Consider the following 27,114-nt stretch of genomic DNA (forward strand, 5'->3'; position numbering starts at 1 on the left):
TCATTAGTGATAATTTATTTGTTCAGTTTGTTCCACTAGTTTCTACTTTATAACTTAGATTTCACGGTTGTAGTAATACGGAATAAGTAGGATATTGCTATTTACTATTACTATACTATTAGTAATAGGTCTATTAGTGTGGAGCCTAGATCTAACATGGTGTTATTGCTGGTTACCAGACTCGCATCATGAAGGAAGATCTCTGTTCTCATGTTTGGGAATTTCGTTTTAAGAAGGTTTGTTCCACTCTTTTACATATTCCTTTATTTGTCTATCTGTGACATTATAAAATTTGATTAGATCACAAATAAGTTTGGCTAATAAGTAATGCTAGCCATCTCAATCCATGTATTTGAAACTTCCCCATAAAACCCTATCGGTTGATTGGGGAAAAACCAAAGATTGCACCCTTTGAAATCTCTCTTACTTGTATTGGATGAAATTGTAGACTGTTGTCCATGAAAATGCTTGTTTAAGCGGTCCGTTGCTGACCAAAGTGTTAATCTGTCATGGCAAGTCTTCCCAAGAAAGAATTTATATATATGTGAATGATGCAATATAATCTGGGCAAGGGCTTGCAAGAAATTGATAAAAACATTTTAGGTTCTTTTTTGTGAAATGAACCACGAAAAAAACTGCTTCTATGATCTATGAATGTTCGTTGAACATCTTTAGTTTGCAGACAGCTCCAGAATATTGGCGGAACCTGGACCCTTCATGGAAGGGAACTGGTCCACCAATGCGCCGCTACTTCCACCCTGATGGCTCCCAGACAGCAGATCCCAATGACGCAGTGTGGGGTGGTCATGAATGTACATTCTCGATCATTACTAGCTACATTGGTGAGGGGAAAATCAGGAACCACTATGTGAGGATCAACAGGTGGCCTCCGATGACTGTGTCGAGGAGGGAAGACTGGAGCTGGGAGATGGGTAACCACCTGTATTGCTACAACAGTGTTCCTGATGCTGAGAAAGAAGGAGGCACTGGTCCACTCTTTCCAGTCTGGTAAGTTGACAACTACTAGTTGTACAACCACTATGTATACTGCTGCTGCTATGACTATAATTGGTGCTGCTTCCCTGAAGTCTGGACAAAAAGGTTTCATGACACCTATCTGACTTCTTGTTCGTTGAAGTAGGCCTGCTGGTGTTTTGTGTATATACTATGCTGAATAATCATTTTGGCTTGTCAAACTTTCCTATGTATAATATATAATAGTACAAAATAAATGACCCTGTTATACTTACATTGCTGTTTCAAGCCTAGTATGCTGTAATGCTGGTTTCCAAAATCTTTGGGCAATTGGTGTTTCTTAGTTGTTCTTGCTGGTAGAGCTCTTGGTGAAAAGAGCTCTTGAACTTCATTGTATTCTGGCCTAACCAAGCCTACACTTGATTGTCTATTGGTGACCTTATTGAGGCCAAAGAGAGATCCCTGATGAGTGGAAATCTAATGAGAGAACTTCACAAATGGTGCCAATTTGGAATACATCACGCTCTGAGTTGGAAGAGTTTCAAACCTATCGACTTGTTTGGCCTTTGCTGAAGTTATAGTTTGTATGTTGTATGCTATAGTTATCAGACTTGTGGACACCATAGAAAGGAGCAGTTTTCTGTTTCTGTACAAGATTAAAGCAGATCATTAGCTTGGTTGGAACTAAGGGCCATCATTGTTAGGTGAAGTAATAAAGTGGACGACAAAATGAGGAAGAAACTTGACGTATTAATGGCTACAAACAGAATGTTGATGGTATACCTGATAAATAGATCCTAGTTTTGAAAGGCGATGTGGAAAGTGAGAGATCTGTGAGAAGCAGGGCTGTTTTCTCTTACTTTGGTTGGAGTGGAGACTTTGGTATTACTTATTTCTCGGTTACATTCGGGACAAAGTCTGGTATAATATAGTTAATTAACATTGTAGCATTGCCTATACTATTGACTCATTATCTAACAGCTTAAATTTTTGAGGATCAATGTTAGCATGGCACTCAACCTTAGGTTATTGGAGATCATGAGTTTAAATTGTGTATGTAATTGTCTCAGCTGTTATCTTGTCTCCATTTCCGTCTCTATGCATGTAAGCTGGATCGAATGTGATTAGGATGGTGCCTTTGGAATCAAAGAGGCAGAATTCATTTTCTCAAGCTATAAACCTTTCCGGGGCTGCCTTATCTTTGTGCCTCTATTGTTCTGGATTGACAGGATAAGAAAATATGAAGAAATTATGTGGTATGGATGTTGTCCTTGTGCCTTAAGTTGATTTACGATGATCTACAGGCTTTCCGACCTTCAAGAAGACTCTTCAAGAGCTCAGCACCTGCATGCATGATCTGTACAAATATATGCTATTTTCCCTAAATAATCAAGTTTCAACCTACTCATAGTAGTGGTTCAGAAAGTTGTCAACATGCTTAGAATTTCTTTTCTCCAAAAACAAAAAAGTAAAATGTAATATCACCTTTTTAAAGTGTATTCCCTTGATGAATTTTGTTCTTTGAAACCATATAAAAGTGTCTGTCTTTTTTTTTTGAAAACCTCTGTTGAAGGATTGTTGCTGTCGGTACTCCAGCAGATGCAGACTAGATCACAATTTAGTTACCATAACATGTTTCTCTCAGTTTTTTTTTTTTGCCTCTTTCGTGCTAGTTAGTTATATTCATGGTAGGTTGTTCCATACGGTATCAAACGTCATCGGTGCAAGTTCCGGTACCGGTAAGATGAACCTTGGTTATATCCATACCTCTTTTATGTTATATTTGTTGAATGAGCCTCAAATTGGAACTAATATTGTAATTTTATGCTTGCATGCATTTCTATTCAATGTTCTTCTCTTATTTGTTAAATAGTTTGTACTATTTGATTCCAATTCAAACTTTAGCATTACATGGAGGGGTGGAGATCTCAAGTTCTCACTCTTGTTGTTATAAAAAGATTTAGAGAAATTTGTGATTGCATTTCTTTTCCTTTTGTTTAAGAGGATGTAACACCTCAAGTAGCATAATTTTCTTTTTAACCAATCTCTAAACCATAAACAAGGTAGTTTGTCCATGCCACAAAAGTTACTGTTACTAATGAAATAACAAAATATAGAAGGACAAGCAGTGATATAATGGAAAATGTGGTGAAGATGGATCATGTATACACCAGGACGCTTAATTCATTTGGAATTTGAAATTAAAAGATGTTGGTAGATAAAAGTGCACAATGACTGGTATTATACAGGTTTCAGACTTGGGTACTTGACTGGTTGCAGAACTGAAGCAGGCGACCTCATTTCACTTCCTGGATCTCATCCAATGCATAGTTGTTTGTCGAGACACCTGCATAGTTTACTTTGTTGAATCGAACCACAACAGGATAGCGAGTCCTTGGGTCCTGAGTTAATAGGATTTGGCATTAGAGATCGAGTGAAGGCAAGTAAAAATTGATTTAAGGAGGGAGAGACAGAGAACCTGATCTACAGTCACCACCGATCCGATGCCGTTGTACCAATAAGATTCCCTCCTGAGGATCTTCACCTGAGCAGAGAAACAGATGAAGAATGAATAAACTAAATCTAACGTAAATTTTCATTTACAGCAAACTTTGCAAAGGTAATACCTCTCATGCTGCTTAGATTGAGGATTAATAGAGTTGCGCATCAGCTGTCTTTAGTATTTTTATTTTTTATTTTTTATTTATATTAATAATATTTCTATTAATATTTAATATTTAAAATCATTATTAAAATTTAAATAATTTAACGGCAAAATTTATTGTTTTCCATTGAATTTCTTTCCAAATAGCTTCAATAGGGTGCATGTTTTCTCATTTAGTATCATTTGAGCTAGTTTGAATGGTTTCATTTGTTTATGGTGGACAAAAACTAAATTGGTTTCAGTATTCAACCATTGAAAAACCTTACAAGCCAACAAATTGCTGTTTATTTGACTGTTATAATTAGCTGCTTACTGTCAAGAAGGCGGACAGTGGCCACCTTGTGCCTAATAAAAAAAATTGGATTTCTTTTCGGTGGGAAGTGCAACCTCTCTAAATATTATCCGGCATACTTTATTTTCCAGACTTTTACATCTCAACTGGAACATGGATTACACGAGTATGTTAGTAGTTTGGATAAAACTAAAGCCGTGATAGAAAACCAAGGAACAACCATATCCTTAGTTGATGGGATGGGATTAATATTGGTCATCAAAAAAAGATGTCATGCTACCGATGTTTATAGTTATATATTCAAATCTAGTATGAATACATTCAAAACAGAAATAAGATCAATATTTATAGTTTAACAGATTACTAACAGTGCATCTTGGATGCCTTCTAACACATTATTATGGCCACCCAGGAACTAATACTACGACCGTGCATACCTTTGCGCCCCTCTTCGGTCCAATTGGTGGTGGCGGAGGGGGCTTCGCAGCCTCCTTGGGTCCATTCTCTTTTGTGGGAGCCGGCGGCGGCGGCGGCGCCGATGCCTCTTCAGCTCGGATCGCAAATCTTCTGCTGGGCTTGTAGAAGGTGATGGAGTTGGAACGTGAGGAAGTGTTGGTGGTGGTGGAAAGGTTGGACGTGAACACAAAGCTTGAGGCCGCTGAGGCCATGCTCGAGGTTGCCATAAAATAAGAGAGCTCTCTTCTTTTCTGGGCTCCTCTCTCTCCTCCTCTCTCAACTTTGGAAGCTCGACGGTTCCTCCGCTGTGTAACGTTAGGATCGTCGCAAGGGGGTGGAGTGAGGCGAGCTAATGGCCTCAAAATGTAGGTGTACTTATCTCCACCCACCGTCAGGGGAATGCGATCATTTCCTCCATTGAGGTGGTGTCACGTGGCATCCTATCCACTTGATGTGGATAACGTCATCTCCAGAGATAAATATATTTTTGGTAGAATAAGGAGCTTTTTAGCTGTATTAATAGTAAATAAGTAATAGTCACAAAACCAAGATATACAATAGCCTATCCCTAAAAACAAAAGTCAGCATTAGCTGTACAATACAAGCTAGTAAAGTGAAGAATATATATATATATATATATATATATATATATATATATATATATATATATATATATATATATATATATATATATATATATATTATGGGGCCACCTCAGTACCGGAGGACTATAAGTGCTCCCACAGGGCATCCAGTCCCCGCATTTAATCGATGCCCGCGCGTTTCGAACTTGCACCACTCCTGTGGAAACCAAGTTTCGTTCCAGTTGTGCCACCATCTCAGTGGTAGAGTGAAGGATATCGGTGTAACAACTAAACGCAAGATAATGTGAGGAACAAAGAACGAGGAGAGAAGCAAAATATAAGAACGAAAATGTGATTCACTCATAAGACACCAAACACGACCACAAATATCATAATCAGGGCACCTACAGAAGTACAAATCTTGTGCAACCGGATACAATGGAGTGCACAAATTTGGTGCCTTATGTAGGAAATAAATGCAAAGAGAACTAGAATAGCATAGTCATTGACCGGCAGATATTTGAAATCCTGGTAGCCACTTGGAACTGATAGTCATCTCTAGAGATTAATGTAAGGTTTATGTGGCTCCAACACACAAGTTGAGATTTAAATAAGTTAAAATTGTCCTGGAATCCTAGTCATAAATTAGGAATTGAGAGTGAATGGTAGTTCTTCATAACTAGAAAGAATTTCATTAAAAACTAAAGTATCATAACAAAGAAGATAATGTAGAAGATGAATTTCATTGTTGTGGATAAGGTCCTTTGTTTACGGCGACAACCTGGTATTTATAAGAATTCTTAACTAGTAGAATGGGTGCTAATACTTAACTTTAGACACTTGTCCTCGTTGTTTTATGCCACACGAACTACATGCTAAAGTATACAATGCTTCCTTTCTTCTCACGCCATGGTAGTGGAAAGATGGGCACCGTTATTTATTTTAGATGCTTGTCTTTGCTATGGTGTGCCACATGAGCTACTATTACCATACTTGATGGATAGTGTTAGTCTCTTCTTATGTCATGGTTAGCGGAGAGATGAGTGTCACTATTCATTTTTGGATACTTATCCTTTCTATTGTGAACCACATGGATCACTATTCCCACCCATGGTAGAGAGTATAACTATTTCTTCCACATCATGAGTGGTAGTAATAGTTGGCTAGCTACTATTCTAAGACTCTACTTCATTAAGGCCTCATCCTAGAATGATAACTCTTGCCTTCTGGGTATAAATCTAAGTTTTCAGCTTGCCCCCTTGGATTTAGGTTGATAGGCATATTGCCTTGCATCCTTGGTGTATCGGTCTACATCTTTGGTGTACCGGCTTGCACCCTTGGTGCATTGGCGCATATTCTTGGTATTTCATATTGCTTTTATAATACTTGGTCTAAGGTTAGTATCTTTTTGGTAGTAATTGGCTTAGTAACTATGTATTTAATCAGGTTGTCTCGGTACTTTGATCTGCTGACAGAGTATAACTTGGTTGACTAATCGAATGATTTAGCACATTGATTATGTTGTCAATCTATACCTTGGTATTTGATTGAAAGTTGACATCCTTTCAGAACCTCTTATTCGATCTATAAAAAATATCCCATCTAAAGATGTATTTTTATGTAATATATACTAGATGGCCTTTTCCGAGGACTGTTATTGGTCAATCTTTATATCATAACCATTGGTATAGATGTGATGTAAATAGTCGGCTTACCTAACAAGAATTAGCTTGAGTTTGAAATGTCAACCAAATTTCAAGCAGATTGAGCATGAAAACTAACATAAATCTCATACAAAAACTCCTACAAGCTATCATGTGTGCCCACGATATCCCAAACAGATCCGGTCTAAATGTGCTCGACTTAATGTGCAATCTAATCAAGACGTCATAAACATACGCGAGAGCCCATGCGAGCATATGTTTGATCCCATATCGGTTCTATGCTGTATAGGGCCGAGATATCCAAATGATGAGCTTATGCTACTTTGTCTGGTTTCTGCCAATTGGCACTCAATTGGCTGAGTCCGAGTCGAGATTGGCACTAATGGGAGGCGACAAGGTCTATGCATGTTCCGTGAGGGAAATTAGCGTACAAATAACTGCAGCCTGGTGGATCGACCCGCTAGTTGCACCTCAGATAAAAGATACTGGAAGTGGGGTGTGATTAAGTCCTTGGTTATTATGATGTCTGATCTGTCATAGAGATTTTACAGTTTCTTCTTAGAGCCTCTAGGTTTATATGCTTGACAATGGTATCTGACATAGCCAAATTAATAATCGAGTCATGCTAATCAACGGCATTAGTGTTATCAAGTTATTAATAATTTTCCTTAATGAATAAAATGAATGATGTTTCATATTGCAGAATTTTTTATTTTATAATTGTACAAGATATAACACCATTATATATTTTGCTTTAGTAGGATATGTGCAAAAGTTGCAGGTAACCATATTAATTTCCTTGATAAAAGTTGCACAATTTTATATTTTGCTTTAACCAAACGACGCTTGAGTGGCCAGATGGCTCAAACCCAAAGTAAATGTTAGTGAATGCGGAATAAGCTCCAATTTGGACCAAAATGCCTGTTTCCACCCTGAATTCTTGAGCAACAATCCAGCCTGCGATTTCCCAACAATCAAGCAGCCATTGAGTACTGAAAAAGGTTGTCCTCCACAAATTACCACAGTTGGGAGTATGGATGCAGAGACCGACCCAACCACCAGCACGGAAAGTCCTCATACTCATTTACATCCCTGGCAGCAAACCCAGCTCCAAACTGTCAGCAGAAGTAACCATTTCATTTACCTTTTCGACGTTTCTGAATTCCAACGCAATTGGAGCAGTACCACGTTCCTTTTGGTTGTTCTTTCAAACCAACGCATCCAAAATGAAACCACTCAATCTTGCACTGCCACAAGAAAGTAAAACAATAATTAAAACCAACTTTTGGACGATAAAATTCATGAAAGGAGGGAAAAGAATGGAAGACAAGCAAATCATACATCAGGGTTGTCACAAGCAACCATCTCCCCGTAGCTAACTTGGTTGCAGAAACAGTAGGTGGGTTCATTTGGGTCCACTGGCAATTCCAGGCCTATGCTTGCTGGCTCCACTGCTAATTGTGATCTGCAGCCAAGAAATGGAGTGTCAATCTTGCCTCAATGTCATTGCTTGATAAAAATCATTCTGAAAGAAGCATACTTCTTCCGCCCCCCTCGGTTGCTTTCAGCAATCCTTCGAGATCTTGTACTAGCATCAGCATTTGATGCACCAGCACCTGCTCCGGTTGCAAGTTCCCTTTCTGTTTGCCAAACATAAAAAAACCACAAGCAGAATATCATTTAGAAAGTTGGAACCATTTGAAGGATTGCAACAGCGTATCAGATAAATGCCACTGAAGAGAGGAAATTCTGTAAGTACCTTGCCGGAGCTCTTCAAGCTTTCTCATGTATTGATCAAGTTGTTGGATGTGTGCATCTACCTACAGCACAAATTTATGATCAATAATGGCAACTGATAGTTCCCTCGTTCCGGGATTATTATAAGAAACAGTTGGATTGAGGCCACCAGAGACGTGAAACCTGACAATCCAACAGGTTTCAGGTGATTAGCAAGAATCACTTGAAAGAAAAGCAACAGTTGGGCCAAGCACATAGATAATAAATCAATGTGTGCACTCCCCTAGAATTTCAGAAGTCCCTCATCAGGAGTCGAAGGAGTTTGCTCAAGGGAAGAGGGAATGCTCATGATTATGAAATGCAAGGATAAACAATCAATGGAACAGAGAAAATAAATGTTGATTTTAAGTAAAGTACAGTGATAAAGGAGTTGTAGACGCAAGTAAACCAGAGTTGGCTAGTGTTAAAAGGAAAAGAATGGATCCTGTTCACCATATTTCGAAGTATTAGATGTCTAGACTATGTAAGGTGATCAGACAGCAAAACAAAAAGGAGAATATAAGAAAAATACAGGGCTTCATTATTTTTATTGCTGAAGTATGCCTTTGAGGTGGATAGGAGGCCTTCACTGATTAGCTCAGACTTAACTGCTGACAAGTATTGGTCTTTTCAAGTTTTGTTGACATTATATATATAAATTTAGAAGCAATATTATTACATGGACACGTTCAAGGTGACATGTCTAGGTGTCTAGAAGAATCTGAAATGGGAATCTTCTAAAAATTGGACACACAGACATGTCTGCATCTTATATACGTGCACACAAAAGTGTATTGGTGGATGCATATATGAATAATGAGCTATATATACATTCTTTTGAATCCATAAATTTGACAAAATGCTTTCTAATTATTATGTTAGACTTAATAATTATAATATAAAAGTGGCAAAAATAGACACATAACGATGATGACATTATGATATGATGCTGTTAAGTGTCATGAGTATCCCTACTCCCTAGCATCCAAGGGACCAACACATCAAAATCTCAAAATTTGGTATCAGGTATTAGTTGTTTAGCGAGATGCCACAGCTATAAAAGTTTAATATCTATACTAATTAGGAGTTCATTATCGTGATGGCACATGTAACTATATAAGGATAACTAATAGCATAAAAAGCAAAAACAACACGTAAAAAACAAAACTCTCAAGGCAGCTGGATGGCTCCTAATATCCCAGTAGATCTGCTAAAAGCGAGACCTTGTGTAGATAAATACTTGACAACCTACTTAAAGCCCCTCAGAAAACTTCTTAACTATATAATGATCCCAGCAATTTTTGTTTGCTTATTTAGACCCGCAGCAAGCATTGGGAAGAAGTACAACAAAATTTTTCTCTGCAAACTGTGGTTTCATATCTTGGCAAGACCATTATTTTTTCACTGTTTATCAAATCATTTTTTTAATTCAAATTTCCATACCAGTTAAAATCTTTTTTACAGTGAGACCAGAGCAAATACAACTTATTCTACCATTATTTCCTTTTATAATGTCTAATAACAGCTGTAAAATAAAATAAAATAACAAACCATATATGAATTGGAAATCAGTAGATGAGGTCTGCAAATTAATATCCTGTTTAACCATGTAGATTTCAAGAAAAGTAGAAAATCTGGTGAATATGCAATTATCAAATGAGTATCGGATGAATATAAAAATGGTCACAAGAGGAAGTTTCTGTTAGATCAGAAATTCGTGTTTGCCTAATTTCAGGCTGCCACTATGAGAATGAAAACAAGATGATTACAAGTGTGATCCAACAAAATTTGATATTTATAGATGGTGAAAAAGTAAATTGGGTACTTATATACCATATCATAGGCCTGAGTGGCCAAGGCCACTTTTTCATCAGCAATCCTGATGCAATGCTTTTGTTCATCAAGAGCCTCATCAGAAAATCTGATAAGTGATGATCTACTACGAGTAATGTTACCAGACTCAATGCCCTGCTTAATATCCTCTATTTCTTGCTCACAACGTTGTTCATTCTGCTGCTGGACTCCTGCATGTATTTCCAAGAAACATTGATGAACTGAAGAGCTACCCTACCTCAATGCGTTAAACGGCTAAAAAAATGCTAAAAGTTGAAGCCATCAAAGTACACATACTCAAACAAGTAATGTGATGTTAACAGAAGCACATCCATAATCAGACTGAAATATAAGCACCCACATATATGTAAACCACAAAATACCATAAAACACCTTTCCATGTGCGCAGATATGCCTTGGCAAGTCATATAAAACTTCGAAGTTCAAATTACTCTGAGGAATTTATTTTTCTGTTTATCATCAAAATTCAAATCACTAGATATGGACGAAGTAGTAAGGAAGGATTAGATATCTCATCATTTTTTAGAAAGTATGACCCTAAACCGAGCGGAGTGGAGGGAAAAGATTCATGTAGCCAACCCCAACAAGTTTGAAATTAAGGCTTAGTTGAGTTGAGTTTATCATCACCAAATAGGAAATGTCTAGAGATGATTTTTTGATATGCGAATAATCTATAAACTGTTGCAAATTATTAACAATTTAGAATCTCATTAACATCTGCCCTTCAATCGAATCTATTGTATTCCATGTCATTGTTGATTTCATAAATGTCCATGAATTTCTAATTTCTCCAGTTATTTTGCATTCATTGATTAATTAAAATTATAGAAGTGACTGCATGCTTCTTGAGATTTATAAGTTGATTTAATATGTTATTTTATTGAGACTTTAAATCTAATTGGCTTTAAGATGTGAGTATTGGCCCCACATATTGTTACGTGAATACCTGCTATAACAGCTGGCTCCAATGAGGATATTTTATCTTTTGGGCATTGAGTGTCTTCTACCCAATTGTTACATAAACAAACAAACAGAGCCTCTAAAGACTGTTGCCTTCTTCAAGGTCTCTTTATCCTTCATTCTCACCTCTTTCTTTCCCTTCTCCTCTCAACCTCATTTTATTCAAGTAGATCTTCTTTTATTTATTTATTTTTTCATTTCTGGTTCATTTGTTTGCCATTTTTCCACAGGGCTGCAAGATATGTGAAGATCATAGTACCTTCAAAATTTTGTCTTGATCCAATATTGAATTAAATGTACGAGGCCTGAGTCTAACATTGCACCAGAACCAGGTTGCAGGTCTTAATGCCGTCTCTAATCAGACGTTCAACTTGCTTCGCTCATTCATCTCCTAATTAATCCATTGGTGTGAAGACTGCCTTGAGGTTTGTTCAGCCCTTTTGCCCCCTTTCTTATTGGCTATGTAAAGGATCTGCATGGTATGTCAGCTTTGGGTGAAGCCCCTCTCCACTCTAAAGGCACAAAGCCAATCAATAAAGAAATCATGATCCTCTCAGAGTTTGGCATATCAATAACAAGGGTCCTAGCATGCTTCCTGAAATCTAATATCAGGGAATTCTCTGATGTACTCAATTTTAGAAGATTTCATTACAATGGCATGTTAATTAACAATCCCTCATGAATGTAGTAGTTGTGTTTTATGAAAAGCTCTTTGAAACTACTTAGTCATTTTATCCTCAAAAAATACTCAACTCAATGCTACTCTATAAATTTCATAATGCTTTTGTATTTTTATCCTTTAAACTCCAGTTAATACAAGTCAAAAGGAATTATATAACTCTCCTATTCTTATATCCTAAGAATGAAGAGCCAGAAATAATGCATTATCAACTTGTCGAAGTGGAAAAGTCATTATACTCGGCCAGAATCTTCCTAATTCATATTGATGTAAGGCAATCCTAATTGCATCCAAATAGCATGGCATTCAATGTCCATAAGGGGTATTACCATCAAACATCAAATTGTCCACATCATCCCTTTCCTATCTACTCTAGACGTGTCTGGTGGTCTACTTTGCCTGTGAAAATGGGCCATGGGCAACAAGTTAGATGTTTCTCTTTTAGCTCAATCCTACAAAGCATGGATACTTCGAATCGCCTACTGTATTTGTATCATATCCATATCAAATACCAATACTTGGATATTTCTCGGATACATATCTGATACTTATGTTAGATATTCCATTTTTTAAAATTAAAAAATATTCTGGATACTTTTTGGATATACTTTAGATCAAGGTTCGCAATCTCAGTACGATTCCCCATACCAATACCATCTCAATATAGTGTCAGTATTGCCCGGTATGGGGTTGGTTCAGGTTCCGATACTTGGTACGCCCCCCATACGGTGTACTAGTTCGATACCAATAAGGTATGGTACACCCAATAAGCATTGATATGGACCAGTACAACATACCATGCTTTAGAGTTTAGATACTTCCCCGATTCCTCCAAAATGAGGGAAAGGGTTAATTTTGTAGTCTATGATATTAAATTTAAAATATGAAGTATGGATTACAGTCCCTAGAATAATGACTAAATGATGAGCATGTAAAAGTTAATGCTGCCATATAAAATATGGACAATGTTATTTTGTTAGGCAGAGCATATGATTGATGGATTTTTTTTAATACACATACATATGTATTTGTTTGTATGAATCCATGTATGTATGTATAAAATATCATACACACACACATATATACATACATATAGTATCTTACTTTATCAAATTTTGCCTTATCAGTCTATCCGTATCCCATAAGCATGGCCATGCTTCAGAGGATCAATCGTTCTTGGATACTCACAAAACATAAGGGACACACGCATTACAAGTTACAACACTAAATAAAGGATTTTTAGGACTCAAGATAGAAAGTTTAAGAGAATCCATCAGTATTTTGAAGGACTGAAGCAGGGATATAGCTATTTCTGCACTCATATTGCCAGTAAATACTCAACCCAATAGTTCCCTGCTTATAGCAGTCAGCCACAATAGAATAGTTATAATACGAGCAATATGCAGATTCAGCTCATCAGTGTCATATAACCATATCTTTAGTCAGAAAAATAAATGACATTCCCCTCAAAATAGAGAATAAATACAAAAGCATCCAAGTTTGGAACAATCATTTCTTATATTTTTGGTGAATTCACCAGCCAATGGATATTTCAACTAAAAAATAAGTAATAGTTAGCTTTGTTCCCCCTTTTCATGCATCTAATAACAGCCAGAAACATCTAGTGGACCTGTAATTAACACCTATCAAGAAATACATACTCGAAAAAACATGCATGTCTTCTTTTTTGGCAAGCCCGTCATTTAGATGAGCATAAGAACATGCAGACAAACATATATCCATATTTGTAAGTGAACTTGAGTGCAGCATATTTTAATTTGCCACCATAATACAGACCTTTAAATGATCCTTGAAACACATACAAGCACTGCTACCTCCTTACCTATCCATACTACCAATGTACATGAAAACCAAGCATAATCTATAGTTCTACACAAACTTCAACACACTAGCTGCTTTAAATAAAGTCCTGCCTGAATTTCTAAATACTTTTCTTCATGTGTCCAATCAGTATGATTGATTGACTCAATCTACTCTTAATCATCTTTTAGATACCCATAAGAATCGACCACATATTGCAAGTAAATGGCCAGATGATTGTACGAAATCATACATAAATGTTGAATTAATCAGAGATATGAATAGATCTAAGCTATATCCTATGATAGGTGTTGCATACCTCTATTGCCTGCGTGGGATCATATTGTGGTAGAGCGGCTTGTGTTACTGCATAACAATGTTTGCAGTACTGACGCATACTGGCTAGTAATACCATATATTGTACTAACCCAATACCAAAACCTGGTACAACTGATATCTCAACTCCAATAATGTACCATGCGTCGGCATGGACGTGTATTGTAATGATCTAACCCGATCTGGTAAATTACAGATATCATGTCCGGTATCGAGATTGAAAACCTTGGTGCATATCACTTTTATATGCAAGATTTAGGCCAAGATATAACAGGATGACGTTGTATTCTCCTTTCAGACCCACACACAACCATCTGGAATAGCTTTATGTTTTTATTGAGGAGCTTCCCTTTATTTTACTTCTTTGTACGATATGAAGGCATAATTCTTGAATTGAACAAAGGAATAACGTACATCATGATTCTACATCAAATAAAAGTCTAATGTCAATATTACACAATCGTTTTGCAATATTATCAAATAATATATTCCTTTCATCATCGACTTTGAGCTCTTATATTTTACTGATATATAAACATTAATATATATATAGTTTTTTTTGTATGATATATTAATTATAAGTTATAACTATGCACTGCACATGATAAGCAATACTCACCATGAATATCTAAGAAAATTATGATGTTAGCTTTCTATAAATTAGTCCAAAATATCTTGTTTGAAACATATCTATACAATATCATAAAATAGTTAAAAGTGATCTAGGTTAAGAAAAAATTGAATAATGGAGCACATCTAAGCATGCAAATTATGAATCTTTTAACAAACTTGTGTATCTTTCTCTATTCATGACTGCCAAGTTTCTCCTCAGTACAGCACAGCATACATACCATTTCAACCCTAAGGCAGCTTAAGCACAATGAGCAATATGGAACAGCTTTAATTATGAGAATATTTTACACACCAAATTGAACTGGTTCCCTTGTTGTTCCTGAATTGTAAATGTCGTGTTTCACCAATTATAATGTGTACTTCTAACTTATATGTGTATTGAGTAAGAAATGGAACATGGCCACCAATTCTTGAAATGGCAATATATATCTCCAAACTTAGATGACTTGGCTATGTTGAATGTTATCCCAAATGCTTTTAGAGAGTTATGATGTCTTTCTTAACCTTCTAAGCAAGTGATAACTCTTTGGTTATGTTGATTAATTTAATTAGAATAGCATGCCCATCATGACATACAATTATTCTTGCTCGACAATGGCATGACTAAACAGAGGTGTAACGGGACCATGAACAAACCACAACAGTTGAATCTTATGCCTTATCTGACTGAACTAATCATCCTATCCTTTCGACAAGGCCAAGATGTTGAAGAGGCTATCTAAAATAACAACTTGTTTATACAGATGTTTTAATTTTATGGATCATATACTCATGCTTCATGAACTACTTGCTAGGATTTGACTTTCATGACTGCTTGCATGGTTCCGAACTCATGTTAAAATAACATGAAATCTACACACAATCATAGAAACAAATGAAATACACATCTATCCTGCTAGCTGCAAGTAATGATGGTAAACATTTCTGGATTCACCAGATTGATGGACCAATTCTAACATGTTAAAGGCAGATTTTTCACAGGAGCCAATCAGAAAATGTCAAATCTCCTCTTAAAAATAACAAATCACCCAAAAGTCTATAATCTATATCAATCAGAATCAAGCTATGGGAGAAGGGCATGCGTGAAAACCGACAATTAAAGTACTATAATACTATCAAAATTCAACAAGAAAAAAAAAAGCAAACATTATATTATCATACTAAAACTAAAGTGATTTAAATATACTCTCAGCCATCTAACACATTTGATGCAGTAGGCCCAGTTTACAAAAAATCAACAATCCACTAATATAGAGATAATAATCATGTAAATGACGTGCATAAGAATTGTTGCAAAGAACCTTAAAATACCGATACAATATTCAGCCATAACACGTACCCTGTAAGCTTTTATCTAGCTCTCGCATCAGTCCATAATTACGTTCCAGCAGTGTTGGCAAGGATTCAAAACCTGAAGGAAGGACAAATAACAGTAAACAAAAAGTACATTTTTTTTTTCTGATAACCAAGTATAATATTCAATATATAGTAGAATTATCTAAGAACATACCAAGAAAACTAAGTTCTGTGCCTTGAAATAACTTTCACTTTCTAATATAATCTAAAATTCCAAACCACAAGGGTATTTGATCTTATGAACCAAAAAGTTGCATAATATTACAATTTGGTTTTCTAATTTGCTCTATTGCTTCAATTCACAGACTAATATATAAAATTGTTCGCCCATTTAAACCCTTAACCGACCTCTACCACAGATCATGAAGGATATAATGTTGCAAGAAGTGGATGGTCTCTAAAAGAATTGCGTGAAAAGAAAGACGAAAAAACACAAAATGGAATGGGAAAGTGGGAAGAACGAATTTAAATTATGGAAACAATGTTTTGAAAGATTATGGGATGCTGCCTGACGACTAGGTGGGCATCTAAGCTAGTGCCAAGAGGTAAAAGCACCCAGAAACAATAAATTGAAATGATAGAAATAAGTAGAAATATAAAATAAAATTATAATCCAGAAAGTGAAATACAAGACATCATATAGAATGTACCAAGTCAATGAGAAGGAAGGAAAATTCAGTGCTAATTCATAAAGATGGTTCACTCCTTCATGCTCAAGCATGATGCAGAGCATTAAGAGGGCAACTAGGCAGCCCAACTAGGTGGTCATCTTTTACAACATTGTACGTGTCTATGTGATAAACCACAGATATACTAATAGACAAAATAAATTAGAGAATAATACATTTTGTTTACAGAAAGTTAGAACAAGGGTATCGCCAAATACTCTTTCGACCGTTCATTTAGCTAAAAAGTAAAAACAAACCATATGCTTTTCTAACCATAGTTCTAGAAGGCAGTCTTTGGAGGTACCCATGAGGAACTCCTTGAGGCACGCATTAAACAAACACTGGGTATAGCCAAATCTCATTCAAGTTGTTACACTAGGCAGGTGGCTCGTTTAGATGTCAACAAGGGCAATGATCTAATCTTCATAAATTTTAGATTGTATCAGAAAATGCAAGACTTTGAATCTTATTTGATAGACAGTTTGATTCCTCAACTAAAGCCTTTGTTATGAACATCAATCTTTACCATAAGGCATCCGTACCTACTAAAGCTAATACTGTGATCCATACCTGAAACAAATTTGAAAACCTTAAGCCAACAGAAAATTTTTAAATTATACATTAAAAAAAATAACAGATGCAGCTTAAATTTTGCCGTGTTTTATTCCTCTTTAAAGAAAGATATAATATGTTCACCCTAATTTCTTAATTTTTGAACTTTGATAGATGCCAATATACAAAGGGAGATGGGATGGAACATGAATTGGATTTCTATAATAAATTATGCCTCGCTAAACATCAGCTCATTTTGACAAGATCTACACAGATTGCTCATCCGAAAACATGCGCATGATCAATCAGACAACAAGAACATTAGAACGTGAAAGTGAAAGGAAACCAGAAAATTAGTCTTTTTTTTCCGTTTGAGAATTGCCATTAGACTCCGGAGGGAGCAAGAAGCACGTGGACTAAATTTCCATAGACTTAATAATTGGAACAATCTAGCCTACTTAAATACCCAATTCCTTCACTTCATCACTTCAGAAGCTCAATAACACAAAACAATTCGAAGAATCCCACCTTCTCTATCTCTCATGGATAAGACTTTCCAGGGGAACAAAAAGAGCTAACAAATCAGTTTTTGCTGCTTTTATGAAGCTATGTGAAAATTATAGGCCTTCTCTAAAATTTATTAGGACATAATTATAGGCCTTCTCTAAAATTTATTAGGACATAATTCTGAATTGGAAACCAAGATCTTGTTCGAAACTTAAGGATATGAGTGGATAGCTGATCCTCCTGCAAGATGGGTAAGTCCTATCGATAGAGAATTTTTTCTCCTTTAAAAGTGATATGCAATGTCTTCAGGATCTTGTGTTCAATTAATGTTGTTTGGTTACCAGCTTCCGTAAGCAACTGAAATTATACCCATACAAACACACTTTCGTATGAAGGATCTCCATGGACCATTGTGGGGGTGTGGTGGGTTTGGATAAGGAAGTTTTCCTTTTTCTTTTTTGCTGATGGTTATTCATGAGTACATGAAGCTCTGGGTAATGCCTTGATATCATGGCCTAGTCTGTGTAATCTTGCTAACCTAATTATCAATATCCTTTTCTTGCTGATGATGAAAATAACTAATAGTATCAAATGTTGCTGAAACAGCTTCAATGATCCAAAATGCTTCCTTATCAATAACAATAATAATAATAATAATAGTACCAAATGTCTCTGAAACAGGTTCCACGATCCAAATGTTTCCTTATCAAAAAAAAAAATTGCTACGATGTTATGTTGGTAATTGTCCATAATATCTTTTCTGCCCTGATAAAGAAACTGTGGAAAAAATTAATGGCACGCGGTTCATTGGAACGCATGCGCATTTGAAATTGGAAACGCCCGTTGGGCGTTTTCTTTCTTTGGAAGAAACTGGCGCACGTTGCCAGAGCCCGCTGTAAACTTGGAATTAAAGGTGGGCTGGCCGCGTCTGCGGAAACAGCTCCCTTTTAATTCCGCATTTGAATTCGGGCCGCGTGCGTTTGAATTCAGTGAAACGCCACGTTTCGCTGGCAGAGGAATTACCGCGGACGCTTCCGCAACATGACCAAAATGCCTAGATCAAATACCCCTATAAAACCCCTCTATTTCATCCTATTTTGGATACGAAAAATTAGAGAAAAATATTGGAGAAATTCTGGAGAAAAGTTCTTCCTCCTCCTAGCCACTTGTGATTTTTATTATTGCTCTTTTATATTTTATTTTATTCTTTTACTTTCGTTTTTCGCTGGATTTGCAAGTCCGATCGAGTTCATTTTGACTTCTTTCAAGACGTACCGAAGAAGAAGTTGTAGGATCGTCGTATCTCAGAGGAGGTTGTCGGAAGACCCGTACGTGGGGGCAAATAGTTCTTTGGGACAATATCTATACGCTTCGACCTACCTTCAACAGGCTACTTTCTTCTACCTTTATTTTTAATTTAATATTAGTAGATATGTAGGATTTGAAATTCTATGATATAAATTTATTAAATGAATAGATTTATTTAGTGCTAAAATAGATTTATTTTGCATTAAAATAGAATTATTTGGATGCCGAATGATATATATATATTATTCCTTTTAAAAGTTTCTATTAATTGCATTTATAGATTTATTTGTTTATTTAGATGATATATTGCTAACAATCCAAAGAAGTATTTGTTTATTTTTTGTTAGTAATATTTAATCCATTAAATCCTTTATTACAATTGTGACATATTAGATTTTAATTAAAATAATTGTTTTGCAATCATAAAAATTAATAATCAATTATTCTAAAAAGATAATAATTTTCTTAACCTCCAAGAGGTTTATTATACCTCCATTTGGACTCCTCAAAAGTAATTTCCAGATCCCATTCAAACGAAAAATTCAAAAATTGGTTAATACATAATAATTTAATTCATTAAATTGACTTATTAGATCTCAATCAATTATTCTAATAAGGTAATAATTTTTATAATTCATTGAATTGACATTTTAGATCTCAATTACAATAATTGATTTGCTGGCACTAAATTAGTCATCAATTATTCTAATGAGAAAATAAATCAATTCTAATATATATAATTCATTGAATTGACAAATTAGATTTCAATTACAATAATTTTTTTTGCTAGCATTAAATTTAGTAATCAATTGTTACTAATTCGAAAAATTCAAACGGAAAATTCAAAAATTAGTTAATCCATAATAACAAATTTAAGTTTGCATTTAGGTTTTTCTAAAAATTAAATTTGTCTGATTTCTAGTGACTATATACACTAACTAATAGTGTCAAAGAAAATCTTATCAAAAAGGCATACGTGCCTAAGAAAGGCTAGTACTTAAGTGAGCCTAGTGCTTCACGACCGATCTGGAGTTGATCTGGCCATTAGTTTTTTGGATATATCAATTAGACATCCAAAGTTCAATATAAATATTAGTGCAATCTTTTGACATAGACTTTTTGCCTTCATTCAGGTTTCTGTCTCTATTCTGTAATCCTGATCCTATGGCCTCAAACACTGGTGACCACCTTAGTGCCAAACCCAAAAAATTTGATGGCCATAACTTTAGGAGGTGGCAGAACCAAATGCGGTTTTGGCTCACCACATTTGGGTTGATCTCAGCCATAGGTGAAAGCACTACTGAAGTTGATAATGAGTCCAACCTAACTACTTCATGATATGCTACTCACCAAAACTCACCCTCCTCCAATACTGAACCTTCTGCCTCCATCAGCACACCCTTTAGGACATCTGATGAGATAGACTATCATTGCATCCATAGAATCCTAGGTGCCCTTTCTGAGAGGCTGTATGATATCTATTACACAGTCAAGAGTGCCAAAGAACTCTGGGACACTCTAGATAGCAAATATGGTTTTGATGATGCTGGGGTAAAAAAGTTCAAGGCCTCCGACTTCAATAATTTTAGGATGGTGGACTCAAAGCCTATGAATGACTAAATCCATAATTTTGAAACCCTGATCTACCAGCTTAGGGCTAATGGAACCAATTTGGATGAATCATTCCAGATAGCCTGTCTGATAGATAAACTACCTGCTTCCTAGTCTGATTTTGCTAAGATCCTGAGCCATACCCAAGGAGGTCTCACCCTAACCCAAGTCTTGAACTTTATTAGGATTGAATAGTAACACAGGCTCAGGAGTAATACCTCTACTGGACACAAAAATAATGCTTATAATGTAGAGGCTCCACCTAGAAAAAATCAGAATCGACCCTTCAAAAATAAGCATTACAAAAAGAAACCTTACAACCCTAAAAACCCTAACCACCACAATGAGAAACCTATCCAATCCCAAGAGCAGAAGAAGAAGAAAGAGGATGGTGGTGTCTGTTTTTGTTATGTGTATGGTCGGACCAACCATTTGTCTCCCCAGTGCTTTTATAAGAAGACTGCACCTCTTCTATCTAAGAAGAAGGGTCCACACACAACCAGTGCTCAAGTCAACATGGTGACTTCCGGCGCTGGCTCCTCTGAGACAGCTTTCAAGTTTGTTTTCTTTACTCCTAAAGTTAACATGACTTTATAAGCATTTGATTAGTGGATTGATATCGGAGCGAATATTCATCTTTGTTATCGCTCATAGTTTTCTTCTTACCAGGTCTCAAGTGGAGGAGCTGTGATCATGGTAAACAGCTCGGAGGCGCATGTGCTAGGAGTAAGACGTGTGGACTTAAAGCTTACCTCTGAAAAAATTCTGTCCCTGCACGGTGTCCAACATGTTCCAGTTGTTAGGAGAAACCTCATTAGTGGTTCCTTGCTTGTCCAGCAAGGCTATCGTCTTATATTTGAGTCCAATAAAGTAATTTCTTATGGTGTAATATTTATTGGAAAAGGATTCCTAAGTGAAGGATTGTTTAAGTTGAATGTAATAGCTCCTTCAATGAATAAAAATCCTTTGATTATGAATATAGAACCTCCTTCTATTTGGCATCGTAGATTAGGTCTTGTAAATTATAATTCAATTAAGCAACTTATGAACCTAAATCTAATACCAAAAAGTGATATTAAGAACCATGAGAAATGTCAAATTTGTGTAGAAGCCAAACTTCCTAGGAAGCCTTTTAAATCTGTTAATAGGAATTTAGATCTATTAGAGTTGATACATAGTAATGTTTGTGACTCGGGTAGAACTTGTAGAAAAGGTAATGGATACTTTGTGACCTTCATAGATGATCTATACAAATTTTGTTACATCTATCTAATTAAAACTAAGCATGAGGTGCTCAGCAAATTTAAGATTTTTAAGATCGAAGCTGAGAACCAACAGGAAAAGAAAATTAAAATCATTAGATCAGATCGGGGAGGTGAATATACATCTAATGATATAACTCAACTTTGTGAAGATGATGAAATCATTCATGAAGTGACTGCACCGTATTCTCCTCAATCAAATGGAGTAGCAGAAAAGAAGAATAGGACTTTAATGGATATAGTTAACTCCATGCTTATAAGCTCAGAAGTACCAGAGAATTTGTGGGAGGAAGCTCTAGTTTCAGCTTGTTATATCCTCAATAGGATTCCTTCTAAAAATAATAATCTAACCCCATATGAAGTTTGGAAACATAGAAAACCTAATCTTAGCTATTTGAAAGTGTGGGGGTGCTTAGCAAAAGTGAAAATACCTGATCTTAAAAGAAAGAAAATAGGACCTAAACAGTGGATGCGATATTCATAGGATATGCAGCCAATATTAATGCCAATAGATTTCTGGTGATTAATTCAGAAGAAAATAATATTAGTAACAACACCATCATAAAAGCTAGAGATGCAACATATTTTGAAGATACCTTTCCACTTAGGATTAGAGTAGACAGTAGTATAGCTAGTAGCTCTAGTAGAATAAAGACAGGTGAAATAGAAGTAGAAGCAGAACCTAGGAGGAGTAAGAGATCCAGGGTAGAGAAAACATTTGGAGATGACTTCTATACCTTTCTTATAAAAGACTCTCCAACTACTTTTGAGGATGCAATGGAATCCTTAGATTCACCTTTTTGGAGAGAAACTGTGGACAACGAGATGCAGTCAATTATCCAAAATCATACTTGGAAATTGACTAGTCTTCCTCTTGGCTGTAAAACTATAGGGTGCAAATGGATTTTTAAGAAGAAACTTAAGTCTGATGGCTCTGTAGATAAATTTAAAGCTAGATTAGTTGCCAAGGATTTTACTCAGAGACCTGGGATAGATTTCTTTGATGTCTATACACCTGTAGCTAGGATTACAACTATTAGGGTTCTCATAGCATTAGCCTCTATCCATAGATTACTAATTCATCAGATAGATGTCAAGACAGCTTTTATAAATGGAGACTTAAATGAAGAAATCTATATGGACCAGCCAGAGGAATTTGTAATCCCAGGCCAAGAAAATAAAGTTTGCAGACTAGTTAGATTTCTCTATGGTTTTAAACAAGCACCTAAGCAATGACACTTGAAATTTGATGAAAGTATGAAACAATAGTAACATTTGGATTTGAAATCAATAGCACAGACGAATGTGTATATCATAAGAGAGTTGGATACAAATTTGTGATCTTGTGCCTCTATGTAAATGATATACTGATCTTTGGAAAGGTGCTGCTGTGTCTTGGAAATCCACCAAACAAACCTTGATATCTAGAAATACCATGGAGTCTGAACTGATAGCTTTAGACACCACTAGCACTGAGGCTGAATGGCTCAGAGATCTACTAATAAACCTTCCTGTAGATGAGTCATCTTTACCACCTGTCTCCTTACATTGTGACTGTAAATCTGCAATAGATAAGTGCAACCAAGAAAATGCCAATGTAAAAATGAACAGGCACTTAAAAGTACGTCATAAATCATTAAGATACAAATTGAAAAATAACGTTATTACTTTAAATTTTGTAAAATTAGAAAATAATTTGGATGATCAGCTTACAAAAGATTTGTCTAGAACAGTAGTTCTAGAGTCGTCGAGGGAGATGGAGCTTAGCCCATAAAGATAGATCACCACAGTGGGAACCCAACCTTAAAAGGTTCAATGGGTAGAATCAAACTGGAGTGTGACTAAGAGGAGTACCGTTTTATATTTTCCTCATCCCTATAGCGCTAGTGCTCATAAAAACAAGCGGTAGGATAAGTTTGTTTGTATAACTCTTAATGAGTCCTAGATCCAAGAGGCAGGAGCTTCCTTGCTAGCTTCCTTATTAGGACTCACCTATATATGCAGTCGTGAGGCCGCGATTATAGAAAAAGGGCAATTTCCTAAAAAGTACATGATAGATACCTGCGCATGGCCATATTAGCGCAACTCGCTTAGTACCCCGATCGAGCTATATTATGTATGCTGTTGATTTAATCTGAGCCATGGACCGAGGTTCAAAGTTAAGACCACCTTGGCTCCATAGATGTAATCAATTATCACTAAGTGAAGGTTCAAATCGAAAGGTACCTATGCTTATTACATAATATAAGATATTCGACATTTTGTTTTGATTTTAAAATTATTTAAAAATTAATTTTTGTGGGGGATTGTGGAAAAAATTAATAGCACGCGATTTATTGGAACGCGTGTGCATTTAAAATTGGAAACTCCCGTTGGGTGTTTTCTTTCTTTGGAAAAAACTGGCGCACGTTGCCAGAGCCCGCTGTAAACTCGGAATTAAAGGTGGGTTGGCCGCGTCCGCGAAAACAACTCCCTTTTAATTCCGCATTTGAATTCAGGCCGCGTGCGTTTGAATTCAGCGAACGCCACGTTTTGCTGGCAGAGGAATTACCGCGGACGCGTCCGCAACATGACCAAAATGCCCAGATCAAATACCCCTATGAAAACCCCCTATTTCATCCTATTTTGGATATGAAAAATTTGAGAAAAATATTGGAGAAATTTTGGAAAAAAGTTCTTCCTCCTCCTAGCCACTTGTGAATTTTATTCTTACTCTTTTATATTATTTTATTTTATTCTTTTACTTTCGTTCTTCGCTGGATCTGCAAGTTTGATCGGGTTCATTTTGACTTCTTTCGAGATGTACCAAACAAGAAGTTGTAGAGTCGTCATATGTCAGAAGAGGATTGTCGGAAGACCCGTACGTGGGGGCAAATGGTTCTTTGGGACAGTATAACAACCCAGGAGCTCACCCAAAATGGCTAGCCCGAAGGTATTATTTGGGTTCCTTGATCCTGTATAAGTACTCAAGATCTACCCAGCGAATAACCGATGTGAGACTAAACACACGCCCGCACGGGTCCTCACATACTCCCCCCGTTTAAGCCCTGACGTCCTCGTCAGGCTAAGGGTTCATATCTATTCAAATCTAATCACAAACACCACGATTGGCCCGTGGTCAGCCTCAATAAATCCGTGCTGCAGTATCCCATAGTTCACATAGGTTATGGGCCGGATCCGCTCTGATACTATTTGTAACAACCCAAGACCTCATCCAAAATAGCTAGCCGGAAGGTATTATTTGAGTTTCTTGATCCTGTATAAGTACCCAAGATCTGCCCAGCGAATAACCGATGTAGGACTAAACACACGCCCACATGAGTCCTCACTGACAGCGTCTACACGCTTCGATCTACCTTCAATCAGGCTACTTACCTTTATTTTTAATTTAATATTAGTAGATCCCGAATGATATATATACATATATATTATTCCTTTTAGAAGTTTCTATTAATTGCATTTATAGATTTATTTGTTTATTTAGATGATATATTGCTAACAGAAACATTGTAGACTCTCAAGCTCTGAACAAGGAGTAACAAATGGTGGCATCACTTTCTATCCCAGAATTTTTAAAACATCAGGACATGCATTCTTTTTCCAATTTGAACAAAATATTACCTAAATCAGACAACCAAAAGGATATTCATATACATCTTTGTTACCTATAAACGACTTGAGGGAAGAGATTCTTGGCATTTCCCATGACACTTGTACGGGATTCCAGTAGCAGAACCGCCAGAAAAAGAAACAGGATGAAAAATTAAAGCAGAGCAATCTCTACGAGCCTTCTTGACGTTAGGTTTGTCACAGACCACAATCGACAGGATACATTCCCCATGAAATAAAGCATTTCTTTCGAGGTCATCAAAGGCATGACATCAGTCCCATTCCCCAGGAAAGAGAAGTATGGACAAATCACCAACAAACATGATTTATTATGTAAAAGAACCAGCAAAAGCATCAAGAAATTCTTGCTGCGACGGCGTCTTCCTCGCTATCCCTGTTTTTTCACGCATAGCCATAGAACGAAGGGCCTGGGACAGTCCTAATAGCATCAATCCCGCAGCTTGTTGAGCCCTAACAGCAATTCTTCGCTCATAGATTTCGACTAACTAACGATTGTTTTCTTGACGGCCATTACAGCCACGCATTCTTTGAATGAAAGGAAAAAACCACACTTCGCCTATGATCTCAGTGGGAAAGTTTCAGGGAAAAACTACCTAGTCTGATCGAATTCTCAGTCCTAGATGAGATTTCAACGGCAACAAGAGGGGGGGAAAGGGAAAGAAGTGAGATGATCATAAGGAACAAGAGTAGGAAGATGGAGATCTTACTGGCTTGGAAGTCTTCGAGGAAACCCATTCTGGTTTCTCGATTCGATTTCCGACTCTTCTTCCCGCCCTAGCGATGCTTCCTTCTAATAACCCTTCTCTGGTTCTCGTTGTTGCCGAGGTTGTTACTGACGCTCTCTTCTCGGCCCTCGAGCGCAACCGCTCTGCGCTTGATATAGACAAGCGCCCGTGTCGGTGCACGTGTCCACCTGAGGAGGGGTTGGCCCTTTGGGCCTTGTAAACGAAGCCTGAACAAACCTTAAGCACAAGTGGGTAGGGTTTGCTTAAAAGGCCACCGAGGTGGGCTTAAATGAGATCCCCGAGGTGATCATAGACCACTGATTCTTTTTTCAAGACAATCTGATTCTTAATAATCTAAAATTATTATATTTGATATATTTTTTTGGTAATGTATTTGGTATTTCATAGAAATATAAAAACACCGACTATATAATACCAAAACTACACCTAATATATTCCATAAATATTTTTATTGATCATATAAAATTAATTATAATATATTTAAAATATATTAATTATTAATATATTCATAAAAATATATTTATTAATTATATAAAATTAGTAAACTTTTATTAATTATTGTTGTAGATTAATATTTTTAATTATACTTATATTATAATATGTTTTTAATACTAATATTTATTTTGATTAAAAAAAAGGCGAATAGAAGTAATATATTAATAATTTCACAATATAAATATAAAGTAAAATATATATTTCTATTATAATTTAGAATTATAATTGAATAATAATATATTATAATAGAATATATATAATAAATATAAATATATAAGATGAAT

At 36.1% G+C, this 27,114-nt stretch overlaps 2 protein-coding genes across 3 annotated transcripts; both read right to left on the reverse strand.

The window, feature by feature from the left end:
• Window positions 1-3,050: 3,050 nt before the first annotated feature.
• On the reverse strand, window positions 3,051-4,749 carry LOC103697036 (photosystem I reaction center subunit IV, chloroplastic-like). The gene is made up of 3 exons (XM_008778800.4): window positions 4,370-4,749; window positions 3,455-3,520; window positions 3,051-3,377 (listed from the first exon to the last, which is right to left on the reverse strand). The coding sequence occupies exons 1-3, from the start codon at window positions 4,613-4,615 to the stop codon at window positions 3,273-3,275; spliced, it is 417 nt and encodes a 138-aa protein (XP_008777022.1). The 5' UTR covers window positions 4,616-4,749; the 3' UTR covers window positions 3,051-3,272.
• Window positions 4,750-7,308: 2,559 nt separating this feature from the next.
• On the reverse strand, window positions 7,309-26,422 carry LOC103697035 (PHD finger protein ING1-like). 2 transcript variants are annotated; one of them, XM_008778797.3, is made up of 7 exons: window positions 26,297-26,422; window positions 16,035-16,106; window positions 10,246-10,436; window positions 8,396-8,456; window positions 8,177-8,276; window positions 7,978-8,101; window positions 7,309-7,883 (listed from the first exon to the last, which is right to left on the reverse strand). In XM_008778797.3, the coding sequence occupies exons 1-7, from the start codon at window positions 26,322-26,324 to the stop codon at window positions 7,773-7,775; spliced, it is 687 nt and encodes a 228-aa protein (XP_008777019.1). In that variant the 5' UTR covers window positions 26,325-26,422; the 3' UTR covers window positions 7,309-7,772. The 2 variants fall into 2 exon arrangements, with proteins under 2 accessions (XP_008777019.1, XP_038978996.1); XM_039123068.1 differs by lacking the exon at window positions 26,297-26,422 and adding an exon at window positions 23,376-23,469.
• Between the last annotated feature and the right edge of the window lie 692 nt (window positions 26,423-27,114).

This window comes from Phoenix dactylifera, chromosome 2 (assembly GCF_009389715.1).
Source record: "Phoenix dactylifera cultivar Barhee BC4 chromosome 2, palm_55x_up_171113_PBpolish2nd_filt_p, whole genome shotgun sequence".
Taxonomy (NCBI): domain Eukaryota; kingdom Viridiplantae; phylum Streptophyta; class Magnoliopsida; order Arecales; family Arecaceae; genus Phoenix; species Phoenix dactylifera.

Bases quoted from the DNA above. Each gene is read 5' to 3' on its own strand.
- LOC103697035 (XM_008778797.3), bottom strand. From the start codon at position 26,324: ATGGGTTTCCTCGAAGACTTCCAAGCCA. The intron at 10,437-16,034 runs GTACGTGTTATG...AAATACATGCAG, and splicing joins GCTAGATAAAAGCTTACAGG to GAGTCCAGCAGCAGAATGAA. The intron at 8,277-8,395 runs GTACTTACAGAA...TTTGGCAAACAG, and splicing joins GCTTGAAGAGCTCCGGCAAG to AAAGGGAACTTGCAACCGGA.
- LOC103697036 (XM_008778800.4), bottom strand. From the start codon at position 4,615: ATGGCAACCTCGAGCATGGCCTCAGCGGCCTCAAGCTTTGTGTTCACG. The intron at 3,521-4,369 runs GTATGCACGGTC...TTCTCTGCTCAG, and splicing joins GACCGAAGAGGGGCGCAAAG to GTGAAGATCCTCAGGAGGGA. The intron at 3,378-3,454 runs GTTCTCTGTCTC...CTATTAACTCAG, and splicing joins CGGTGGTGACTGTAGATCAG to GACCCAAGGACTCGCTATCC.